The 17313-nt window shown below is 41.8% G+C and overlaps 3 protein-coding genes across 7 annotated transcripts in view; 1 reads left to right on the forward strand and 2 right to left on the reverse strand.

The window, feature by feature from the left end:
• Window positions 1–1780: 1780 nt before the first annotated feature.
• LOC142399034 (solute carrier family 12 member 9-like) lies at window positions 1781–11776 on the reverse strand. Its single transcript, XM_075483390.1, has 14 exons — window positions 11256–11776; window positions 10061–10195; window positions 9718–9855; window positions 9532–9638; window positions 8907–9108; window positions 8707–8814; window positions 7725–7836; window positions 7302–7459; window positions 6713–6795; window positions 5351–5475; window positions 5043–5235; window positions 4768–4942; window positions 3631–3777; window positions 1781–3500 (listed from the first exon to the last, which is right to left on the reverse strand). Exons 1-14 carry the CDS (start codon window positions 11437–11439, stop codon window positions 2572–2574), a joined length of 2796 nt encoding a protein of 931 aa, XP_075339505.1. The 5' UTR covers window positions 11440–11776; the 3' UTR covers window positions 1781–2571.
• Window positions 11777–11821: 45 nt separating this feature from the next.
• On the reverse strand, window positions 11822–14908 carry thpo (thrombopoietin). 5 transcript variants are annotated; one of them, XR_012772842.1, is made up of 6 exons: window positions 14774–14908; window positions 14557–14681; window positions 14289–14375; window positions 13994–14158; window positions 13449–13595; window positions 13049–13137 (listed from the first exon to the last, which is right to left on the reverse strand). XR_012772842.1 is itself a non-coding variant. In XM_075483387.1 (5 exons), the coding sequence occupies exons 1-5, from the start codon at window positions 14784–14786 to the stop codon at window positions 12994–12996; spliced, it is 537 nt and encodes a 178-aa protein (XP_075339502.1). In that variant the 5' UTR covers window positions 14787–14907; the 3' UTR covers window positions 11822–12993. The 5 variants fall into 5 exon arrangements, 3 of the variants coding, with proteins under 3 accessions (XP_075339502.1, XP_075339503.1, XP_075339504.1); XR_012772841.1 differs by having other exon boundaries at window positions 13053–13140; XM_075483387.1 differs by lacking the exon at window positions 13449–13595 and having other exon boundaries at window positions 11822–13140; window positions 14774–14907.
• A 972-nt stretch (window positions 14909–15880) lies between these two features.
• The window catches only part of clcn2a (chloride channel, voltage-sensitive 2a), a 47777-nt gene continuing 46344 nt past the window's right edge, over window positions 15881–17313 (forward strand). Inside the window, exon 1 of the mRNA XM_075483395.1 lies at window positions 15881–16628. The gene's annotated coding sequence lies outside the window, so the exon portion shown is untranslated. The remainder of the gene's footprint in view (window positions 16629–17313) is intronic.

The raw sequence follows: 17313 nt of genomic DNA on the forward strand, positions 1-17313 counted from the left end.
AGAATATTTGTGAATGAAGCATCTATGACTGCTTTCCGCTATTCCCCTTAAAGCTGAACAAGAGCACTTGACACTTTCAAGACTGTGAACGCGGTATCCATGTATAGTGCTCAGAGCTGGAGTTGCTTCCGTCTGTCAACACACTCCCTCCTACATGCATGTCAGTGGGGCGTAGGCGGTTGACGTCATACGCAAATAAAAATGTGGAATTCTGGCATAAGTGTGACATAAGCCACAGAAGGCAGCGTCTTGTTCCAAAGATGTATTTCAGGAACGATTAAATCTATGTAGCACAGAGAGACTTAACCATGTGCAGATATCAAAGCTGAAATATCAACATACACATTATCCTAAAGAGGGGTGTGGTGCTGTGTGGGTGCTATGTAGCATCCCCCTCACTAAGGTAAAAATATCACAGTGACTTTTAATGTGTTTATATTGAAAGTATATATATATAATTTTGAAAGTCCACTAACACCTCTCTATTTGGAGGCTTATTACAGGGATGTGTTTGATGGCAGCCCAAAGACTCAAGATGAGGTAAATTGCTTAATTGATCATCTGGTTGGGGCAAACCATTAAGTTGGAGTAGAGAGGGGTGGGAGTGAAGAGGTATGCTGATTAGTTGTTTGGATGTTTTGTTCTTTTTAATTACTTATGTTGTATAATTGAACACTGTGAGGGTTCTTCACTGAAGGTGGTAGTTTAACCCCAACCCATATAAACTGAGTGCAATGCTTGTGAGGGTGTGACAGAGGGAGATCAAGTTGTGATGTGGTGACCCATTTTGTTTTACCTGAATCAACCTGGAATAGTTTAGCCATTCGTTGTATTAATTGAGATAATTTTGTATTGTTACATTTCTCTTGATTTTCACATTCCCAAATTGTTCCCCATACTTTAATGGAATTAATTAACTGTTAATAAACCCCATGTTTTTAAACTGTATGGTTAACAGTTTACAATTCGATCTTTCAATAATCCAGCAGGAATTCAACTCTGCATTTTTAACTTGCTGCTCAGCAGCTAGAATAACCTAATTCGTACACATCCCCAACTACCATCTGGTTTCGAGATCTTAAGGGCAGATGTAGGATGCCCTTTTGAGGGCCAGATGCTGGTTTTTGATCCTTTGTTAATAGCACGCAAAGCAGAAATGATTAGATATCTAGATTCAATAACACCCCAAATACAGCGGTGAGATATCAAAGTTGCACTTCAGCAGGCAACAAGCAAAAAAAGTCATGCTTCTGCATCAGGCAATGTTTCCATTAAACACAATACAGTGGTTTTTTCCGAAACACTAATCCCTCTCCTAGCAAGTCAGAAGTGAGTCAGTTATTCCAGCTTTCCACTTGTTGGTTAAATGTATGGAGAGAATACTTTAAATAAAATAAATAAATAAAAACACTCCCCAGCTTTAGGTGCTCAATTGACTGATTTCAAAATTAAGTTAATCTTTAAACACGAGTAGATAAATGTATAGTTCAGCAACATCCTAGATGTCCATGTTTCTTTGAGCGAACCCTCACCTCCCTCCATCTGGGAACACACTCCCTCCCACACGCTGTTTTTCAGCAACGTGGAGGCGGGTGTCAGGTCCTTACAGAAACTCATGGAATTTTCCTCAACGCAAACGAATGCCGCAGATGGTGCTAGTTCTTCATCAGCAGGCACAATCTCACCATTACACGACATATTTCCCAATAATATATTGTCAAGGAATCACTTTCTTTAATGTGGTCTGCATTGATAACGCAACGAGAAAGAGAGAGAGCGCCTTTTTTATTTGGCAAAATTGCCCTTTTAAAATTTTGTTACACTCAAGATACACAAACACATGTGAAGGAATAACACCTCACCATCTTTATACAGGATATATACCGTATTCTGACACTGAAATATTGATAAGTTCAACATAAGAAGCAGTTTGAAATGGGTCCATCATGTCATGAGTCTGTGCTCTGGCCGCAGAGGAGCTTAGGTGAGCCTAAAGTGGAGATCCAGATTGATAAGTGGGGTCTTGTTCCGTTGCTACACTACTACAGCACTTGAAAAGTAATTTAAAATGTAAACTTTTGTAACATGATAACTGTGATACCGGATATATCGCCCTCTGCTGGTTTTATCGTAAAACACTCGGGTGAGCCATCGTCTTGCTACAAAAGACTGCATAGATGGATTGATGAAGAGCTAGAGGATAATTCTTGATTTTAACTAGCAACAGGCCTTTGTGCATAATACAATCTACTTTTCTATAAACAAAGAGAGTCCAAACGCACAATGTTAAACACCTCACCTTAAAAGCATAAAAACGATCCTCAAACCAATTTTAACCAAGTGGAAACTGCAAGGACTTTCTTCCCTTCCAAGCTACAAAATGTGAACAGCAAACATTTCTTTATCATACAGCTTCATTTCTAACTGATGCCTAAAACAATTTCCCCACGTGTTTTTATAAAAGTAAAATCTGGGTTGGACTCAAAAATAATGCAGGTGTGAAAAGCTTGATAATCGGATAAATCAGTGCCAACAACCATTAAATTGATTATGGTTAGACTTAATAAAATCCTAGAGGTCAGTAGTGACCACCGGAGTGATTCCATGAACGAGCAATGTCGGGCCAAGGTCTCTACTCAACAGGTCCACCTGATGCAAATAGGCACGGTAAAGACTTCTGTCTGCTGGGGGGTGCGGCAAATACAGGAAACGCACAGCTGGCTCAGGAGAGCCATGTCTGCAAATGAGATCGTTTACCGCACTGATATACTCATCTGTGAGCTGAGAAGCATTATTGGGAAACGACTGGACACCAGATTCCTCTTCACTTTTTTGTCCCAATCTCCCGTCGTTCTGCATGTCCTCTGCCAGATTTCCTCTGGCACTTCCTCGTCTCTGCCAGTGCAGCGACACCACCTCCTCCCAGGCCACCATCTGCACTTCGGCTGACATCCTTAGTTCTTTTAGCATTCCCTGGAGTTTCTTCTCTTCCTCTTCCTGCAGACTGCAACCAGCTTCCACACACAGGAAGAGGCGAAGCCTCGCCTGGCTCCAGGTACGAGTTTCATGAAGAACGCAGGCCAGCTGCAGCAGGAACAATGAGCAGATGTTGACATATTCATGGCTGTCTGGTTGAAGCAAATTCAGAGGCCAGACATCAACGAATGGCCCCGTTACACTTCGATGGCCTCCGATCTTTTTTCCTAACCCCAACACTTCCTCTCGATTGAACTGGTTAAAATAACGAGCTAAAGCCACATTTTTTCCCATTTTTACAGCATCAGCAATCACTGATACATATTCCTCTTCCTGAAGGTCTTTGGGTTCCTCTGTAGCCCGTACATTAGGAAAGAAGGGGAGGCGTTGCGGTCCAGAGTCCGAGGTTACAGAGACCACATCCCAGCCATGGCCTGTCGACAGGAGGGTTTGACCACGGAGGTTGTCTTGAGGGGTGCAATCATCATAAAAACCCAAGACAAGGGTGTTTGGCCTCATTCCACCTGGAATGAAGGGGGAAAAAATTTAATGAAAATAGTAATTTTATAACTGAACTATTGTTTTTATTCAAAAGACAGAACATCAACACAAAAAAAAAAAAAAAAAAAAAAAAAAAAGGATAAAATGACCAACCAAATCCTGAGATGAAAAGCAGATTTTGGACTCCGTGCCGCACAGAGTCCGCCAGAGTAAGATTGACAAATGCCTTGATCTTTAGATGATCCACCAAGGACAGCCAGGAGTCATAACAGCTCTGCAATGGATCAGAGGGCAACCCATCTGTACAGTCACACACAGACATACAAGTTTAAACACACAATTATGGACCTCCATTCAATATTCACGATTCTTCCATTAATATAGTAGTTTTGTTCCAACAACCAGTTTTAAAATACGAAAAAAAAAAAGAACCGTTTTAGTCTCTTATCTGTAGTGTTTTTATCTGTTGCCAATTCAAAGAGAAAAAAAAAAAAAGTGGTTTTTTTTGGCTCTAAATGTAAACAACATCTAATTTGTTCCATTTTAGCTGCAGACTGAGAAACTGTTGCAAAAGCTAACATGTGTTAGAACAAGGACACAAGAAAAAGACAGATTTGCGTTATGAAAAATGAGATTCTCAAAAAAGTAGTTTTCCGAGTTTTGGAAAAACTTGGAAGTTGAATGTTGGTATGCTATAAAGTTTAGTATTTTTTCCTCATTATCTGTATGGAGTTGACAAAGACAGCAGTAAATAGTCAGCCATGTATCGTGTCTTCGTTTCCTCACAGAAAATAGATCAAGAACTGGATAAGCAGCATCAATAATTACACTGACATCAGTCAATTTGATCTGATCCCACAGGAGGTTTATCAATCGTTTCATCCGAGTCATCTCCAGCTGAATTGTAATCCAAACAAATCGCAAGGCCAGCGTCGCACCGCCAGCAACTGAGTGTATTTTAGTGAAATGACGCATGACTTAAACAAAACAAATGGATTTACAATAGGAGAGACTCACTTGGAAATCTGAATACTGGCAGTAAACTTTAAGATTTCCTCAGTCCTACAAATTCATCAGTGATTTGAATAACCAATGGGACGGTGGACCAAAATGTGTAGCATTTCTCAAAGTGTGGAGTGGAGCTGGATGTCGAGCAAACCGAATGGTTGATTTACAAATTTACATTGTGAGAAAAATTGTCAGAATTTAATCACAACTGATATTTCCTCAGGCACAACATTACGGCCGTTGTCGAAAACAGACTTCCGAGAAACAACAAACAATTCTTACCGAGCAATCCCAGCTTTATATGTCCCAGCACATAGAGGCCACTCTTTTTCAGGTCATTGACAAATAGCATGAGACCTGTACAGCTGCGAGGGTTTGCCACCATCAGTAACACCTGTGGCCTCCAAAACTTCACATGGTCCTTGCGCACATCCAACATCAACAGGTACTTGCGCACCTGAGCAAACGAACGACGGTGTGAAATTGATAAGAATAAAACTGAGGAAATGGTGCATAATAAGTGCAGGTTATTTAAAGTGATTAACATGTTTGTATACCTGATGGAAGATGAGAGCTTGACTGATGTAGCCCCAGTTGCTGATGGGCCCCAGATAGTGTATAAGCATCAACAAGAGTAGCATAAATGCTATGCTGGCAAAAGCATGAATGGCATTGATCAAGAACATCATGACCAGGCAGCCAATGATGCCCAGAGTACAAGTATGCCACGTGAAACAACGAAACGAGGGCCTAAAAAAAAAAAAAAGGCAGAAACAAAAGCATGTACAAAAATGCATTGAGGTTGAAGGATTGTGTAAATACATGCTTAGAAACAGAAAACTCATCGCTGTATCCTGCACTGTACCTGAAGTTTGGTGCAGAAGCCCATTCAAGAGCTAAACAAGCCAGATTCACAGCAGCATAGACCAGCAAGAAGAAGATAGTTACAATTCCAGCAATGGTGTTCAATTTACCAGCCAACAGCACCACCTAGTGGACAGAATATAGTACTTCAGTTTTGTCTGACAAAGCATAAGAATTGCCGTCTTATGGTAAAATTCCTACTCAGTGCCAGTCAAAAGTTTGACCACACCATGTGAATGAGTAATTCTGACTGGTATGCAGGGAGAGAGCCCCCTGCATCCTCCGTGACCCCCGCCCACCCAGCACATTAACTGCTCACTCCCCTGCCCTCCGGAAGGACGCTGCGATGAATCTGGGCAGAAACGTCCAGACTGAGAAACAGCTTCTACCTGGATACAGTCAGACCGCTCCACCTCCCCAAATCCTGAACACTTTGCACTTGCGAATTTTTGCTGCCGTACTTTGCACTGAACCACCCAAGTTGCTGCCGTTTCCTGCCCTACATTGTGTGATGTTGTACATTTACTACAGAGATTTTTATCTTATTTTGATCTAGTTTTTAATTCTACTATTTCACCTGCCATCATTGAGTAGCCACGCTGTACATATGGAGAGCTGAGAAACGGTTTCATTCTCAGCGTGTCAATTGGTTTGAATGACAATGAAACAGAGTCTGAATGGGGGAAAAAAAAAAAAAGTCTGTGGTGTCTCCCAGCTGAAACCTTTCAAGCTTTTACTGAGCACAAATATGCACAAAGCTCTTCTTAGATAGTCTATCGATTTACCTGCCACTGATCCAGCTCTATTCTTCGCCACACAATTACAAAACCAAACCAGCACTGGCTATATACGACGTGTCAATGACAATGCAATTTCGGCCATTTTTGCAACCTCAACCGTCTCATTACAACGTTGACATTTTCTACCCATTTTTTTTTTTTAAATGACATCTCATCTCACCTCTGTCCTCTGCTGCTGACATGGAATGTCTCTCATGAGTGATTTATTTAATTTATTTATTAATCTTTTTAATGTATTTATTTTCTTAAAATCAGAAAGATTAGAAGGCAATCATGGCTAAATATCTTTTGCGTTCGTGTATTAATTTTCAATAAATGTCAGCTGTTCCTTATGAGAGATTTGTGAATTATCAAGTTACTCTGCTTAAAAAGATAGTGACATGGGAAAAAAAAAATTAAAAAAAAAAATGACAGGCCTTCTGGCTGTTACGAGGAAGGAAACCAGGTCACTAATCCTACATGTGATCAAACAGGTAAAGCCAAGTGTAAAAGCAAGTGAAAGTGCCCTCAGTGGTGTCCAGTTAAAGCTACAACTACCACTTGTATACCGTTAAACATCCTACCTGCACCAGCAACCAGGAGATAAGCACAGAGACCCAGGGGTTGCTGCTACGAGACGTTTTCCTCTCCAAAACTAGGACACCACCTGCAGAGATTTGTTGCATTAAGAAGAAAAAGGTCTGTTATTGCTCATCATCTTAAAAAAAAAAAAAAAAAAATCAGATAAACAACTGAGTCACCCCGCACTTGTTAAGCCAAACACACAAAGAAAGGATATTCGCTTCTCAGAAAGTCAACACCACAAGCCATCTGTTGTCAAATGATGCCGTCCGGATCGCTGTGTCTCTTCAAGGAAAACGAGACACGATGACAATCGATAAGTGTCAATTTATCAGGTCGGGGAAAGAGGCAAATCTTAACAGATGGCTGATAATTAAAATGTTGACACAGCTTTATAGAAGTCCAGCTGAGCTGGATATGCCTCTATTAATTAAATAAATCCTCTTTGCTACAGCAGTACTCAGAGGTCATCAATCAAAACCCGACGCTGCCAGTAAACCATATGCAGCTCTTTGGGAAACAGGTCTGAATGTTATGGGCAACCAGCCAAGCTGCATAAAATAGGCAGCAGGTCATGATCAACAATCTTACCAAACAAGTCATCTTTAGACAGGGCATACAGGATCCTGGACGCTCCCATAAGGTTACTCATTGCAGCAGACATGGCGGAGGAGTAGATGCCAATTGTAACCATGGGAGGCCATACATTGATGTCTCCAAGGAAACTGTAGTCTCTCTGAAGAAGGCAACTAGGTGTGATCCATAACCAAAAACATGAAATTAGCATATTTAAAAAAAAAAAAAAAAAAAATGCAGACAACTTCACTTCGGGATACTAATCGATAAAAGGCAGCACTTTAAGAAAATCTTATGTTGAAAATGTTTCCCTGCAGCACAGAAAATGTGGATCAAGCCGTTACATGTTAGCTGCGGCATCTATAGAATCCCTTCTTTCCCAGCTCATCTCTTCAGGTGCATGTGCGTGTTCTAAGATATGCATAAGTGTCACCTCACCGGTCACAGGACCATGCAGCCAGCAGACTAAGCAGATTGTAGGTGATGAAAGTTGTAACAACAGCTGCAAGTGTTCCTCTTGGGATGGAGTAGCTGGGTTTCTTTAGGTCACCTGGATGACACAAGGTAAAAGTCCACCCTTACTAAAGCAAACGTATTGAAGTTGTCAAAGTTCAGCCTTTTCCAGATAGGTAAAAACATGCTCTGCATCTCAACTCAGGGGTTGGAGCCATCCGTTATTTATGGTCATTGATCAGATTAACAAGAATAAAGAAACAAACGATCGAGTGCTCATCAGTCGTTTCACCTTGTGAGTTTCCACAACTTGTGAATCATTAAACTCTCTCACTGTGGTCACGCTGTGTAACAACCGGATTTTTTTTATTTTTTTGTTGTTCAGCCCGAGTCTATCCAGCTGTCATTGGGGTACACCTTAGACAGGCCACCAGTCCATCACAGGGCCACAGAGACACAAACAACCATCCTTACTCACACTCACTCCTAGGGACAATTTAGAGTTATCAATCAACCTAACATGCATGTTTTTAGACGGTGGGAGGAAGTCGGAGAGGATTAAATATCTAATAGTTTAAAAGCTGAAAAGATGCCAATGAGTCAACATTGTATTGTGGTTAAATTAGCCCGTTAAAAATGCCAGCATTTGATAAACACTTAATGGTTGTACACCCACAGACTTTTGAAATGACAGTTAAGTGACTCATTTCCTGTCAGTTATTTGACAATCTAACTAATTTGCTTCAAGTCAGTGATGCGCCTCTCAGTTTGGTATAATCAAAGGCATCAACTCTCTGTACTTCTGCCTGAAAGCATTTAAACGTTGTTTAATGTTGTCAGATTTTGTTGTCTGGGATATCATCAGCACCATAATCAGTGAAGTTATGGCAGTTTTGTCAGAGGATTTCATTTGAAACTGAACACAAACTGCTCTCGCTTCAGTCAACACACTAAAAGAAAGTCTTACCTGACATGTTGGAGCCTGCCATGATTCCAGTGCAACCGTTGAACATGACGGCAAACACTCCGGCAAAACTCATCATGCCACCGGTGGTGTAGTCTACTGTGTAATTAGCTGAAAGAAATAACAAGATGCTCGATCACTTACACGTGTCAAAGCCAATAAAATGCTTAGCTGTCACATCTGAAAACATGTCCAAGACTTACAAAACAGGTTGCCCTCCAACGTGGGGAGCCAGAAGCCAGTATAATTGGCTGTACTCCAGCTTGAATTGATCAGCGGAGACGTATTTGGTAGAAGCACCACAGAAGGACTCACAGTGAAAAAACTAACGAAGATGGAGGCCAGGACTGTCATGACAATGATGAAAATAACAAAGGCGGCTTTGGCATAGATGTGGGCTCCCACCTGTAATGACAAGTCAGGTTAATTTAGCAAACCTTGAATGCATATCTGGCTATCGAACAATTTTATCTTTTATGGTACATTTAAAATAAATTTGAAATCCAAAGTACACTTTTATCATACACTGGTTGATCCAAGGACATGGAAACTACTCATCATGCTGTTAAGCCTAAATTCACCCCCTGCCAGCATGGGCGTATTTAATTCAATTTTAGATTAAAAAACAAACAAAAAAGATGGATTATACTCATCCTAAAAGTGTGCAAATGGTGTTTCCAAGGTAAGCTAGTAATAACATCAAATAATCCAGACTTCTGTACTTATCAACAATTCATAGAAACAGAGTTATCACAAGGTTAACTTAATAAATCATACATTTGCCTTTATGCATGTTATTTGATCAAATACGGACAGATTAAGTCTTACCAAACAGACAATGAAACACAGGAAGAGCAGGAAAGTGCCATAAAGCAGACACCACCAATATCCTGATGGCAGTACCCGATGCATGCCTGCAACATCCGCGGCACTCTCTGAGGGACAAGAAGACCGAGGTGAGTTTTCAGTATTCCGACATGCCAAGATGTCCCACCACGTCCTAACGGACTTTACCTTCTGGCACTCCAAAGGTAGACATGATAGCTTCAACTAAACCCAAGACATAGAGAGCACAGCCACACACATTCGCAAAGAAAAACATGATCCCAATGCTTCCACCAAACTCTGGACCCAGGGCTCGGCTGATCATGTCTGGGGAATAAGACTAAGGAACTTCTCGTGGTTTATAAATGTAAACGGGCTCTACCTGGACACATCATCTAGAGTTAAAATGGCTAAAGAGGAACCGTTGATCAAAACTAGCCAAGCAAGGAAAATTAGCGTTGTGACACTTTATCAATTCACTCACAAGGCTTTAAATCTGCAGCATAGGCCTCTATTGGGAATAAAAGGATACAATAGGCACCTCCAGCATCTAAAGCTCCATTGGTGGAAATGGCACAAATGGAAAGTACGGTCATTGTGATGATGAAGTAGGCCACCAGGAACATGGCAATGGACTGGTAAAGTCCTGCCTGACCCACCACAAATCCTGCAAGAAGAAGAATAAACCAGTCCAATTCAAAGCCCCATATACAGCAGAAACCTCCCCACAAGCCACACATGCAGTGCAAAGTGAGATTTAAAGAGGTTTCTCTCAGACCAGCACTTAAAGCTGCAGTCTGCAACTCTTTTTCAAGCATAATGCCTGGAACTGTCCGGGGATTCTGAAAGCAGTACATTAAATACCCCAATACAAAAAAAAAAAATAAATAAATAAATAAATAAAAGAGTTCTCTAGGTCCCCTATATGTCCCGCTAGGTCCCTACAAAGCCAGCAGGTTTGTTTAAAAAATTGCAGACCGGACCGGTAAAAGGTAACCAATCAGGTTACGAGCTGGGCTCTGCTGCCTGTCAATCACCGATTGTGCACGCGCGATACAAGGTAGGCTCGTCCCCACGCTTATTTATCTAGACTATTGAACTTCATTACGGGCTAGTCTACTTACTGTGTCTTCCATGATCGCAAATGACAGGTGAGGTGATGAATGAGGAGTCGTGTACGCGCATCTGGCGTGCACGTAGACGTGCACGAGCTCTCATGCGTTTTGATGGGGCGGAACAGGAATAGACAGGATAGATCATGTAAACTCTTAAAATGCCAAAAATTAGGACTTTACGTATGACAACAACAAATCCTGCAGACTGCAGTTTTAATTAGTTTTCGATTGAATGTTCACATTCACTTAGTGAATCCATTAGATACCCTTTATTAACTCACAGAAATTATTTAAATATATGTAAAGGCTGGGGAGTTCTAACGGAGAGTGCAGAGACGAGCTTGGGTGAACTTATGCATGAAATAAATCAAATCGGAGGAAGAAAATGGTACAAGTTTGCCGACATTTTTTCTGCAAATGACTGTAATTTAGTAGTAATCAAATTCTATGGAGGCTACTGCACTCAGCTCGTGGTTGTGACAATTTGTTTGACTGGGATTGTCCTAAAGGGATGATCTGAAGCTAACAGCTAGCACCAACTATGACCGGGGCCAGTAGGCTACTCATTTTTCACATTTTCCTTTACGGGTCTCTTTCCGATAGCCTACTCACCAACTCGTAAGAACACGACGACGCTGAACATGGACAGTAAAGTTGGTATGACCACTCCAAACACCACTCCGAGCTTTCGGGCATCTTTGCCCTCCCGAGACCCCACGCGTTCGGCCACATTGTTAATCTCGGGATCGGTGCAGGTGGTCAGTCGGTAATGCAGCAAAGGGGTTCTTTCTGACATTTGTCCACGATTCTTCACCTAACGACAACTGTCTCGGTTATCTTAAAGTCAGTTCCGCCGAAATGCGCCGATATTAGACGCAAGATAAGAATTGATTAGCCGCCATGCGCCTTGAACCAGAAACCGTCTGTTTTACGCGATGGTAATGACAGTCTGCTTATGAAGACCTGGTCAGGTGGCGAGGCGTGGCGTGGAGTCGGGTGGGTGTCTACACAAGTAATAACAGGCCAGTGTTTGTTCAGTATTTAGCGATATCTAATCTCTGCGTCAGCATTATATAAAGGAGCAAAATAACTGTTTCTCCAGCTAACTAGATAATAAACTCAGTAAATATGCTGAAATGGACTACAAAGAGCATAAAAAGATGAGTAAAAAGATAGGCTGTTTTAAACTTTAAACTTTATTTAAAATGGTTTGTTTCACTGGCATCATAATAGGATAACAGCAACAACAACAAAAAAAAAAGGTCATTCTAGATGCAAAGTCCAAGTATTTACATGCAAAAAGACTCACAAAGGAACCCCCCCGGGTAGATTCCCCATATTTAAAACTCAACACAGTAGCAGTAACTTTGAAATAAAGACGTAAACAAAAATAAGATCTCAAAGTGCAACGAGAATAAAAACAAGTATTCCTTGTAAGTTCATAGTCATTTTAAATATGGGCTGTTTCCCCTAACTAAGTGTATTTTGCCATTTTTATTCTTAAATTCCGATTGTGTTAAATTTCCGAGTAGCAGGCCTTTGTACCGCATGTTAGGGAGTAAAACAAATCTGGCACAAAACCATGAATTGACTTGATTGATCTGACTCCACTGTTCTGGTCTGATGATTGAGCTTGACTATCACTTTTGAGGAGAGACAATGAATTAGGACTTTGATCTTTCAGGTTACAAGAAAAAGCCAAAACAAAACAGTACAGACTTTGAGCGAAGGTGCAAAACAGTACAAATTTGTTCTGAGTGATCCCGTTTATCCTGTGACCAAACATTGTCTTCCAAGATAACAATGTCACCATACAAAGGCCACAAGGGTTCAGTAAATGGTTTGAGGACAATGGCAATGATTCGAGTCATATGCTATTGCCTTTGGAGTGTCCAGATCTCAATCCAGCTGATCACCTACAGGAAACTTTGGACACATGTGATAGGCAGCGCTCTCTACCACCATTAACACCAAATGAGGGAATAACTATCAGAGTTCCACAAACCTGACGGATCAATGCCAAAGTGCTTTGAAGCTGTTCTGGTGCCATGTGGTCCCCTATCACCTATCAAGATGCTTTATCTTTTAAATGGTTGTAGCCTACATTCATTTTGGCAGACCTGAGCCCAAATTTAAAACATTACTTTTCATAGTTGAACTGTATATTTTGTATCAGTCCATCTGTGGTGTCATTGCAGAAATAAAGCTGTCCTTCTCTACGCTTTTTCAGCTGTAGTTCAGGTGTATATTTTACGTTTGTGTGAGCCTTCATGCCAAACGATACAAAAGCAGAGGCTACCCAACCCCCCACCTGCTACACACACACCAAAATAAAATAGTTGTTCTTCCTTCACTGACGAGGGCATCTGTCTTCCAAGTTAACAATGAAACGCTCCAGTTTGCCTGAGATCAGTTGGTTGTAGCTCCGAAAGACCACTCTGAGACTCTGGGTGCTTCGAGGAACACAGGACAATGATGAAGGCAGCAGTGGCCCCTGCTGGTCCAAACAGAAAACACATCAAGGATGATGGAAAAGATGACGAGTGTGAACCAAGAAACAGTGGCTGTAAATTACATAAGAAATGAGGGACGCATGACAATGACGATCAAAAGCTTGAAATGGTAACTGGTATACGTCAAACAAACAATTGTGATTACAGCAATGCCGATTTAGTGGTGGTAATATCCCATTTCTTTTAGGGGTCATCTTAACAGGTAAATAGAAACATATTCTTCCATTTTGCAAAGAGAAAGCTAAAATAATTGCAATAGGATTATTACGTATTGTGAAAGGTCCATGCTTACCAATGAAACCAGTTTCATAATTAGCACTACAGAAATCTCCACAGTAACCCATCAAGTTAACACATATACAGGACGTTCCTCCTGCACATGGGACTTTGAGAAGGACTGTCTCACTTGGAAAGTATGCACTGCTATCTTCTTCTTGTCCTGAGGAAGGAAGGCTTGGGGTCACACAACATTATCATCACTCAGGGAACAGATATTCCGGAAAGCCAGGGACTTTACGAGAAACCAGGATAGTTACTCATCGGAGGAAGTTGATTACACGCAAAATCAAATGCAAGCCAAGTTTCAGACACCCAAAATATTAAGTGAAGGTCACTAATAATCCAAAGCTGTTTAAAAGCATGTCATTGTTTATACTGATGTGAGTTTAAGTTGTCCTCAACAGTGAAATATAGCCATTGAAATAGTTTTGTGTATGCAAGACATCCACAAATTCTGGAGTCAAATTTAAAGCTATTCTATTGCCGGCACTGTCTTTGACAAGCAAAAAAGGGTCATTACTGGGAGTGCATGCAGTCTATTACTGTGATGCTTCTTACACTCAGCTGAAGGTGTGTGAGTATCATCAGGTAATTGTTGATATTGTTCTCCAGTCTCTGCAGTAGTAAAGTCCCACATCCTGCTTGTGTTAAGATTCTTAAAGTCTTCACACCCTCAAAAAGAAGCCTCAATGATGCAACTATGTCTCCTCTCTTCTCCTGATCCTGCAGTGACACACATGTAGAACGTTTCACTCGAGACATACCCATCTAACAGAAATCCAAATGAACTAAAATCAACTAAAATCAGCTAAAGCAGTAAGTAATTCACTGTGATAGAGGATGATTCACATACTGATTTTCTTTCCCAGGTTGCTATATGAAGCTCAGTGCAGGGTAGTTTAGCTGGTGTGGAGAGGGTCATGGAGTCACTACACTCACTCTGAAATGGAAGAAGCAGATGACAAAAAACAGATACATAGGTGCACAATAGACCGACAGATTGATGGGTGACCACAGGTAACAAATGGAGAGATTAGATTCAGCATCCCAAGAGGAAGTTGAGAGACTCATGTTTGGAAAGTTTATCTCAAGGCTAAAGAGAGAGACAGACATATCCTCACCAGTGCAGTTTCTATCTCTGGCACAATATTCATAGTCTTCCTGGCGGCACTGCTGCACACAAATGCTATGGGTTTGGTCTCAGTATCCCACACCTCAGAGGCTACCATACAGAGCAGCAGGAGTCCTGGATGAATCCATATAAACATAAGCACTGGAGCCACAAGTCACCTTATTAAAAGTCCACTACAATGTCAACTTTATAGACTCGGTACTCACTGCTTAAAGCCATGCCCTGCTTGGCTGCTCCGTGGGAGTCCACATTAGATCCATTAAGAAATGTGCCAGATGACAAATGCCCCCAAGTCTTTTGTAGTGCCTCATAAGAAGTGTGTCCTTTTTTTCTTCTCACCATTTGATTTCCCACCTTCTTATTCAGTTGGGGGGCGTGCAATTGTTATCTAGCCCGAGAGCAGGATGCTCTCCAAGTTCTCTGCTGGTCAGCATGACAGAATGTTATAGACTGAAAATGGCAAGTTATCGATATTAGCGGAACTATTTTGCCTCTTGTTTGGTTTTATAGTTTTCAGGAAACAGCATGGTTGCTGACTAGAGGTGAATGATTGATTATTGTGAAATAATTCATTTGCACAGCTGCCATGAGATCCAGTCAGGAAAGCTGGGGGATATTTACTTTAGTCAAGGTTTGTTTTGGCCAATGGCAGCAAAAGCCTGGCTTCAAATACTACACACAATGATCAGAAAGAGCTGCACAGGCCAGCGTGTGGGTGTGCGTGTAACCTTTCTTATACAGAGTGTGAACACAAAACATAACACCTACGTGACTTAATGTTTGTTTGTCGGTGCCCTTAGTCTTTGTATTGTTTTTAGTCATAATTGCCCATAGAAAAGGCTTCAGACTAACCTAGTTTTATTGTTTGTAACGTCTGCAGCAAAATACATGCTTTTAGTACCCAAAGAGTCTGGTCCTTGCAGGCTTTACAAGGTGACATCCCTGTCAACGTGATTATCCATCCGAAGATCATTTAATGGCTTCACTGGATGCACACATAAAAAAAAGGAGGTCCACAAACTGTCTTTACCCGGAGACAAGCAATCATTCTGTGGGTTTTCATGCCTGGAGGTCACAGCTGGAGGACACAGTGACTCCAATTCAATTGTTATAGGGGGCTGAGGAGGTGTAAAGGCTGTCAAAGACCTGGATGAAAGAAATCGTTAGGGATGCACCATCCATCCTCATTTTCAGACCCACGTGCTCATCCCAGTCACCTCTTTCTGGGCAGTAATTGAGCCCCTGCCCTCTTCCTTTTGCGCCCAAGCTGTTACAGCGTGCCATTATGAAGACGCATGACGCCTATTAGACCTTTAAGTGTTGGCACGCGTGTGCGCTGTCACATGCAAGGAGCGAGATGCAGAGAAAAGAGACAGTGTGAGCACTAAACATATGTGCTTTTTTTTTCTCTATCAGAGCTTAGACGTGTTATTGCAGAAAACCTTAACTGCCGTTAATTAAGACGAATGTGCGCGCAGCACCTCCGCAGATATGACCGAAGGGCCTGAATCTTCGCACACAGGGAGAAGACTGCGGGCCGGAGAATTGACTGTACCCGCATTGCATCACGGACACGACACCCGGTACCCCGCTGTCTCCCTCCCACCTCAACAGGAGCGGACGAGGAGACTGTAGCATCTTATATAGAGTTTGATAGATTGATGCAGCCGCGCTCTCAGACGACTCGCTGCTGTCGCTCATGCTCTCCAACGCCAGCCAACAGTTGCTTGCTGCGCTGTGTTGCTCCGGACGCGCAACGCCGGTAATTACGCGTCTTGTTGACAACTTTGGTGTGATGCTATATGGACTGCGCATCAGCAACAGGCCAGTCTCTGGGATCTACTGAGGTTTTCTCCCGGTGGAGTGTTGTGTGATCACCGGGGTCAGATCTACCAGATCGCATTATCCTTTGAGCGAGCGCTGCAACCTGTAGCTGTGCGCCTCGTTATTTAAGACAACATTCCGCTAAGGCGCAATGGAAGGACACAGCTGACGTCTTTGAATCCCCAATCCGAGGAGGAGAGAAGAAAAAAGAGCAGGAAAGCAGCCCCAGAGGAAACAGTGAGTACACTGCGTCCTGACAGTCTCGTTTTTCCACTTAAGTATAGAATGCATCCACATTTCTACCGAACTTTGTCCATGCCAGGCTCAAGGACAAATGTTAATTGAAGGTCTAATAGTCCTTTTTATGTTTTCTGGTATTCAGCTTTCCTGTTTTGGTTATTCTTCGCAGTCTGTGCATTTTCTGCTAGCTGCAGTCAAAAGGAATGACCTACAATTGAGAAACTTGCCTTACAAAACAGAAAGGGGCACAGGTGGTTGTACATCTTAATGATGCACAGGAAGGACTCGAAGTCCTTGTAGTAGCATGCTGTTCCAATATTACAATAGAATAAATTAGCGAGAAACACATTTAGGCTATGAGGTCAGTTACTTTCACTTTTAGGTATCACTAAAAGGAAAAACTTTGCAAACAGTGGCACAAAGTCGTCTCTAATTTCTAATCACATCCTCATGATGCTTTACATAATTTCTGTAATGAAGTGAAGATTTTGACACCCTTTACTCTCACATGAGGTCTCCTAAAGTGAAAACCTGATCTTTCTCTTCACTGTCAGAAATGATGCATGATGCCACACCTCTATGAGCAGGTGGTTCTTTTCTGAGGAACCCTATAAAGATGGATAGATATGGGTCAGTGTGCTGGAGCTCATGGGGCTGCAGAGCACCCAGTTCCTATTTTGTC

This window comes from Odontesthes bonariensis, chromosome 14 (assembly GCF_027942865.1).
Source record: "Odontesthes bonariensis isolate fOdoBon6 chromosome 14, fOdoBon6.hap1, whole genome shotgun sequence".
Classification (NCBI taxonomy): domain Eukaryota; kingdom Metazoa; phylum Chordata; class Actinopteri; order Atheriniformes; family Atherinopsidae; genus Odontesthes; species Odontesthes bonariensis.

Bases quoted from the DNA above. Each gene is read 5' to 3' on its own strand.
- LOC142399034 (XM_075483390.1), bottom strand. From the start codon at position 11,439: ATGTCAGAAAGAACCCCTTTGCTGCATTACCGACTGACCACCTGCACC. The intron at 9,639-9,717 runs GTAAAGTCCGTT...CTTGTCCCTCAG, and splicing joins TACCTTTGGAGTGCCAGAAG to AGAGTGCCGCGGATGTTGCA. The intron at 8,815-8,906 runs GTAAGTCTTGGA...TATTTCTTTCAG, and splicing joins GTTGGAGGGCAACCTGTTTT to CTAATTACACAGTAGACTAC.
- thpo (XM_075483387.1), bottom strand. The intron at 14,159-14,288 runs GTATGTGAATCA...GTGTCACTGCAG, and splicing joins CAACCTGGGAAAGAAAATCA to GATCAGGAGAAGAGAGGAGA. The intron at 13,141-13,993 runs GTAAGAAGCATC...TGTTTGGACCAG, and splicing joins TCACACACCTTCAGCTGAGT to CAGGGGCCACTGCTGCCTTC.